At 40.4% G+C, this 7,744-nt stretch overlaps 1 protein-coding gene across 1 annotated transcript; it reads left to right on the top strand.

Moving 5' to 3' along the window:
* Window positions 1-1,114: 1,114 nt before the first annotated feature.
* GHSR (growth hormone secretagogue receptor) lies at window positions 1,115-6,141 on the top strand. Its single transcript, XM_074192521.1, has 2 exons — window positions 1,115-1,898; window positions 5,837-6,141. The coding sequence occupies exons 1-2, from the start codon at window positions 1,115-1,117 to the stop codon at window positions 6,139-6,141; spliced, it is 1,089 nt and encodes a 362-aa protein (XP_074048622.1).
* Window positions 6,142-7,744: the final 1,603 nt, after the last annotated feature.

The raw sequence follows: 7,744 nt of genomic DNA, 5'->3' as shown, positions 1-7,744 counted from the left end.
AGTTCTCCACCATTTTTCCTTCTTGGAATCATCTCCCTTCATTTTGCAGACAAGAAAGTGAATCTCAGAGGTTAAGTGACTTGCTCAGTATAGAGAAGGTTGATGCAGGATTCAAATTCAGATGTTTTTAATTCAAATTCATTGTACTTCCTAGAATTACACTCTTGCCTCTTTCTAGGATTCTTTTCCCTCCCCTCAACTCTTTGGCCTCTCTCTCCTTTTCCTTATCAGCATCTGTACAAGTTCAATCTCCAGAATGATTTAACCCAGGTCCTTTATTTTACAGATAGGGAAACTGAGTCACAGAGGGTTTTTTTTTAAAGTGATTTTCTTGTGGTTTTAAACTTCACTTTTTCCAGTGCAAGGAAGTGATGAGCATCCCAGTTAGGAATAACCTAGCACACATCACCTGGCCTCCTGGTCCCTGGTGCCTGAGGGTCACCTGCAAAGCACACCTGCCCAGGGCTCCTTTGAAACACACACAAATTAGGATGGAGTTTGCTGAGGGGCTAGAATAGGAGGAGCTCTTTGGGCAGCTGGAGGCCCAGGTCCATGATGACTTCTCATTTCTAAGGGGGTGGAACCTGGACCCACAGCTCCTTCCCCTTGGTAACCAGAATGAAGAGTAACATCCCAGCAGGGGAGAACAGAGAGGGAGGAGCCAGAGGAGGAGGGTGCAGCAGCCAGCAGAGTGATTACTGCCAGGGCTGCTGCTAGCCGGACAAGACATCAGAGCTCCCTCTTCTCTTTTCTTCTTTCCTCTTCTCTCTCTCTCTCTCTCTCTCTCTATTTTCCCTCTTTGCTCACTCCTATCCCTTTCTCCACTCTTCTGCCCTTTGCTCTCTCTCTCTCTCTCTCTCTCTCTCTCTCTCTCTCTCACACACACACACACACACACACACACACACACACACACACACTATTCCCCTCTACCCCACCGCTTTGAAGTCACTCCTCCCTCCCCATCCCACCCGCGTCGTCGCTCTGTGACTCCCTTGTAGCCCTGGCGGAGCGGCGCGTGCAGGACCAGGGCCAGCGGCATCTCACCTGGCGCCGAGCATCCTCGGTCCCTCCCCGCCTGGATCCCGGTGAAGACTCTTCACCAAGCAGCAGGATGGGGAACGAGACGCCGAGCTTGGAAAGCGAGGCCAACTTCAGCCTGGACTACGCGGACGAGCCTTTCAACAGTTCCTGGGCGGAGCAGCTGCCCCCCTTCTCCCAAGCCCTGCTCACCGGGGTCACGGTCACCTGCATCGGCCTCTTCTTCATCGGCATCTCGGGCAACCTGATGACCATGCTGGTGGTGTCCCGATTCCGGGACATGCGGACCACCACCAACCTCTACCTGTCCAGCATGGCGCTGTCCGACCTGCTGATCTTTCTCTGCATGCCCCTGGACCTCTTCCGCCTCTGGCAGTACCGGCCCTGGAACTTCGGCGACTTTCTCTGCAAACTCTTCCAGTTCATCAGCGAGTGCTGCACCTACTCCACCATCCTCAACATCACCGCCCTCAGCATCGAGAGGTACTTCGCCATCTGCTTCCCGCTCCGGGCCAAGGTCGTGATCACCAAGGGCAAGGTGAAGCTGATCATCTTGGTCCTCTGGGCCGTGTCCTTCTTCAGCGCCGGCCCCATCTTCGTCCTGGTGGGAGTGGAGCACGAAAATGGAACCAACCCCATGGACACCAACGAATGCAGGCCCACCGAGTTTGCCATCCAGTCGGGGCTCCTCACCATCATGGTGTGGATCTCCAGCATCTTCTTCTTTCTGCCCGTGTTTTGTCTGACTGTGCTCTACAGCCTCATTGGCAGAAAGCTGTGGAGGAGGAAGAGGGAGGACGTGGGACTGAGTGCTTCGATCCGGGAGAACAACCACAAACAAACTGTTAAAATGTTAGGTATGGGATATTTGCTTCTTTCCTTTTCCAGCTTGCCCTCCCTCCCTGTTTCTGTCTCTCTGCCACTGGTGGTCTCTCTTCTCTGTCCCTGTCTTCTTTCCCCCTCCATTTCCTTCTATCACACTTCTCACTTTCTTGCCTTATCTTTCCTACTCCTCTGTCTGGCTCTCTCTCTCTTTCACTCTCTCTATCCCTTTCTCTCCTCTCTCCCTTTCTCTCTGTGTCTCTTATCTGTTTTTCCTCTCTCTTCTTTCTTTCTCTGTCTCTCTGTGTGTCGGTCTCTATCTCTTTCACTCTCTCTATCCCTTTCTCTCTGTGTCACTTATCTCTGTTTTTTCTCTCTCCTTTCTGTCTCTCTGTGTGTCTCTTTCTCTCTTTCACTCTCTCTATCCCTTTCTCTCTGTGTCTCTTATCTCTTTTTTCCTCTCTCTCTCTCTCTCTCTCTCTCTCTCTCTCTGTGTGTGTGTGTGTGTGTGTGTGTCTTCCTCTTTCTGTTTCTATCTCTTCTCTCTTCTTTCTTTCACTCTTTTCTCTCTCTATCCCTTTCTCTCTGTCTCTTATCTGTTTTTTCCTCTCTCTCTTCTTTCTTCTCTCTCTCTCTCTGTTTCTGTCTCTTATCTCTCTCTTTTTCTCTCTTCTTTCTTTCTGTCTGTCTTCTGTCTTTCACTCTCTTTCTCTCTATTCCTTTATCTCTGTTTTTCCTCTCTCCTCTCTGTCTCTCTGCATTCTTTACAAGTCTCCTAGTCTCCATCTTTCCCTCTTTCTATGCTCTCTCCTTTTCTATCTCTTTCCTTATCTGTCTCTCTATCTTTCTCTTCCTTTCTTCTCCTTCCTCTCCATCAACCCCAAATATCAAATATTATGTCTCTATTTCCTCAAGAGAGAAACTCTGGAAATTAAGCATGCTTTGAAACCAAGATATATCATAGAACAGCATATTATTGTGTTTTTGTTCAGGGGGAAATGAAACAGTTTCTTCAGCTCCTCTCCTATCCCCTGATTTGCAGGTAACTGATTCAATTTAAGAAAATGTCATATCTTTAAAACTACTCTAGCAAAGAGTTGAGTTCTAAGCTGATATATATGTAACGTTGCATGCACAATCCAAGATGATAGTTGAGATAAAAAACCATTTTTTTACTTCTATGTCAGTTTTCTCCCTCCTGCATTATTTGAATCTCTGCAACAATTTTGTTTCACTTGACTGCTGGGCACACAACCCAAAAGTCATCTGCAGACTTTCCTTTGGTTGATAAACTTCTCCATCTGTCCAGTTCACACCTTTTGCATCTGCCCAGTTACTAGGAAGAAAGTGCCCCAGTTAGGTAAAATAAAACTTATGTGAAAGTACCAGCATGTGTAACTGTTTCCAGAGTGTTCTTCAATAAATTATCCCTAGGTTCAATGAGTGGAGAGAATTAGTACATTTTATTTTAATTTTAAAGGTGAGGGTTAATTTCCATGAATCTTATAAGCAGTCAAAATTAAATTATGTTTATTTTCCATCAATATCTCCAGAACCATTTTTGGTAATAAATCTGAAACTAGCACTAAGCACATCAAGTCAGTGCTCAATAAATTTTTATCAACTAAAAATGCTCTCAAATTCACATTTTATCTGTATCTTAACATCAGAAAGTTATGTTCTATCAGAAAACGGAATCTGCCTATCTAAACTGAGTGGTAAATTGTTTTATTTTTAAAAATTATCTATTTTTTAAATTTATGGAATAAAACAAACATTTCCATAATGTAGACACATAACCCTGCAAATCTCTTATATACAACTTTACAAATAATAAATCTTAGCATCTTAGGAAATATTTACACTCAACTTTTGCATTCAGAGCAAAACAAATGAGGGTTTTTCTATTATAAGAATCTCTGAACAAGATGAAGCGTGGAGTTAACTGGCTTTAGACCACAAAACCCTGGGCTTAAATTCCCAACTCAGAGACTCATAGAGCTATGTGATCCTGACCAATTCACTCAGCCTCTCAGGGCTTTAACAACTTCCTAAGATTATAAATTGCAGAGAAGAGAAAGTATCACTTTGCATTGCTAGAGGGAGTTTCTATATCTAAGAGTTCATCATATGAATGAAATGATAGGTCCAATTTGCAGGTCCAAGATCCTCAGGCTTATTCTACATTTAAAAATTTCTGGATTACTGGATATTGAAGGATGATATTCATTACTAAGAAATTCATTACTACCTGAGGTTTTTTTTTTATCATATAGACCAGAGGTTCCAAAAGATGGTCTATAGGCCACTGATTGCCTTCACTGCATCCATACTATAGCAAGGTCTTTTGCTGTTGTTTTTCTGGCATTAGTCATTTTATTTCAGTAGAATTGAGAGGCTGTAGATTATAAAACCTGTGACTGAATGCTTCAACTTAGTCACCTAAGGGACCTTGTACAATTCACTTCTCCTCTCTAGGTATCTGTTTCCTTATCTGCAAAATAGAACCCTTCTAATCCTAACAGTCTATAGTCTATGATTGCATCTAATTTTTAAAAATAATTGTCTCAGTGTCTCATCAAAAGAAAGCCCATTTCCCCAGTATTTCAGGGAAGCTTCTCTCCTACCTAGAAATGAATGGGTTAGGGGATCTGGGAATATTTGCTTCACCAAAATAGCTCAGGTTAACAAAGATTTGAAAGCTACTTCCTACAAAGAATTTTTGCATGTTGTTTTGGCTCAGGTTTGAAATATCATTTTACCTTGTCTGCATCTCAATGTAATAAATTTATGGATTATCAATTAACTAACCAACCAGAATTGAGTGCCTTCCCATGCCAGGCACTGTCCTAGGTGCTGGAGATTCAAACACAAAGAATTCAATTATTTCTAGAAAGCAAGGTGCTTTCATTCCAGTGGAGGACACAGCAAGTAGATATATAAGCATTTAGAGAATAAATACAAATAAATCAAAAACTGTTAAATTCAAGATAGTTTGAGAGGGAGGGCACTAGCAGTTTCATGCAGTTGTGTCTTGAAGGAAGTTGACACAATTGTTAGCTGTGTCTATATATGCATCAAAAACTGACTTTTCAAAACTGGATTTTTTATTAATCTGCCACAAATATCCAGTTAATTTAATCATAAAATAATAATAATACCGATAATGATGTGACGTGGGAAGACCACTGGGTTTAGAATCATGAGATCACTGGATTTGGAAGTAAAAGACATAGGTTTGACTTCTGATTCATTTATTGCTTGTATGACTTTGGCATTTCACATATCTGGGCATCACTTTTCTTCCTATGTAAATGAGCAGACTAGACCTGATACCTTTTAAAGTCCTTCAGGCTCTCAATCGAGATGGTACTTTAATATTTGCAAAGTGTGTTGCAAACGTTATCTTATTTGAATTTCACAAAACCCTGTGAATTATGAATTCAGGAATGAATTACCCTCATTTTATCATATAAGAAAACTGAGACTTTAGTGACTTATTCATGACCATATAACTCATAAATGTCAAAGGGTTTGAATCCTGCCTTTTGTGATAAGTCTCTTGAGGCTCCTTGGGTCTTGGTTTCTTCAGTTGTAAAATGATGACCTTTGAGGGTCTTTCTAGCTCTAAATATAAATGATTTCATGAAATGAGATTTGAGCCTAGGTCTTTCTGACTCTCAGTTCATCACACCATTGGCCACACCTGTCTGCCTCTCTGGGGAACTATTGTTACACTGAACTGATTGGTCACCTTGGTCCAAATGGTTGGATTAGTTATGTATTTAGAAATAGCTCTCATTAAACCCCAGAAAAAGGAAATGGGGAAAAACAACATTTGGCCCTTTGTCTGAGATGAATCACACTCTCCTGCCACAAAGGTTTTCAAAGGAAATGGAATTTTTTTTAGCAGAACATGATTCAAGACAATATTGCTTGATCTTATACTAAATTTTTCTAATTTTTCTTTTAGCCATGGTGGTGTTTGCTTTCGTCCTCTGTTGGCTGCCATTTCATGTGGGACGCTACCTATTCTCCAAATCCTTTGAGCCTGGCTCTATGGAGATTGCGATGATTAGCCAGTATTGCAACCTGTTCTCCTTGGTCCTCTTCTATCTTAGTGCAGCAATCAACCCCATCCTTTACAACATCATGTCCAAGAAGTACCGGGTGGCTGTCCTCAGGCTCTGGGGACTTGGCCAGTTCTCCCAGAGGAAGTTGTCTACTCTGAAGGATGACAGTTCTCGGGCATGGACAGAATTGAGTATTAATACCTGATCAAAAGAAATTCATGAGCAAAAGTCACAATTCTGATATGAAAGCCATAATGCAGTAGATCTTGGTAAGATGTTCAAAGATAGATTTGGAAATAGGTAGGGAGCCACCCTAGAAGAGTTGTCTTTTTTGCCATCTGGGATTCATGGGGATGGGGAGAAAAAAAAGGTAAGGTTTTTGTGGTATGAAAAATTTGGCTTGATTAACCACTCATCGGGGCTCTTATCTAACATTTCTGTTGTGTTCACTACCTGTGATTTTTCTATTCGTACTTTGGTTCTGAACCAGAGAAAGGAGAAAGGGGCCTTGGAATAAGCTGGAGCAGAGAAAGGCTTAAATGCTACTTTGTTTTGGGAGACCAAATATGAAATTAGATGTTCTTTTTGACAATGATGAGGACGATTCAGTGAAAAGGAATGTTAGTGATAAATATAAATATAGAAATTACTCAAAATCAATCATCTCCATGTAGTCCTGAATATATGGAAAACAAAAATTTTACCTTGGTTACACTGCCTTATAATTAACATTTTCTGGGAGCCATTTTTCATTACATAGCCAGTAAACTGTGATCTTATAATTAGTGATGAATTCTGAGAATCATCTCCTCAATGTCATTTTTAGATAACTATTCTTAGATTTGGGATGAGAGCATTTAAGATATTTTGTTGCTTTTATGGTATTTAATTATCCTCTCTAATACTTAATGAAACTGGAAAGTATTTTCAAATGCCTTATTCAGCTTAACAATCAAACAGGGGCTGTGGATAAGGTTTGCATATGGGAACCCATAAAGCTCCTGCATAAATACAAGAGTTAGAATGTTTCTGATGGAATTGATCCTGTGGAAATTCCCAAGTGACTTATACCATAAAGATAGAACTCTCATTGGAGAAGATTTTTTTTATTTGAATGAATACAAAACCCATTAAATTGTAATAATTATTGACTCAGACATCTGTCAGCTAGTCTCTATTGGTATCAAAATATACATATCCCATGTTGCTTGTCTACTTCATACCTTTGTGATGTTGGGCAAGTCACTTGTCTTCATTTTCTTTATCTGTGGTATAATGGAGTTGCACTGAATGGACTTTGAAATCCTATACCATCATTTTTATCTTTTGACAATCAACAAAATAGATGACAACTGTGGCAAGTTTAAATGAATTTCTATTTCCTTTTTCTGATTCTATATCAGTATATTTTCAAAATGTTCCAAGTCTATACATTTTGGGGGATGTACATTGTATATTAGTCAGGAAAATATATAAATATATGTACATTATATATATATATATATACATATACATATACCTATATATTTCCCCTCAATTCTGAAAGAATGAACAGAGAACTGGCAAGAAAATCTGTGGTCACATCTCACTTATGACACATATAGTGACTCTGTAACCCTTAGAAAGTATTTAACTTTTACATTATTCTAGATAGCTCTTGAAGATTATGAGTTGCAGAGAAGATGCCAACCTACATTAGTCAAAGGAGATTTTTCCATCTGGGAGTTCCTTATCTCAATGAATTTACCAGTGTTGTCACTATCCCTGTTCCTAATCCTGAAAGCCATTAAAATATGATATATTGTTTG

The sequence above is a fragment of the Macrotis lagotis genome, chromosome 6, assembly GCF_037893015.1.
Source record: "Macrotis lagotis isolate mMagLag1 chromosome 6, bilby.v1.9.chrom.fasta, whole genome shotgun sequence".
Taxonomy (NCBI): domain Eukaryota; kingdom Metazoa; phylum Chordata; class Mammalia; order Peramelemorphia; family Peramelidae; genus Macrotis; species Macrotis lagotis.
This window is presented reverse-complemented; position numbering and strand designations above follow the sequence as displayed.

What these genes read in the sequence shown, in the direction of transcription:
- GHSR (XM_074192521.1), top strand. Translation starts at nt 1,115, where the DNA reads ATGGGGAACGAGACGCCGAGCTTGGAAAGCGAGGCCAACTTCAGCCTG. An exon ending in ACAAACTGTTAAAATGTTAG is followed by an intron (nt 1,899 to 5,836) that starts GTATGGGATATT and finishes TTTTTCTTTTAG; the next exon opens with CCATGGTGGTGTTTGCTTTC.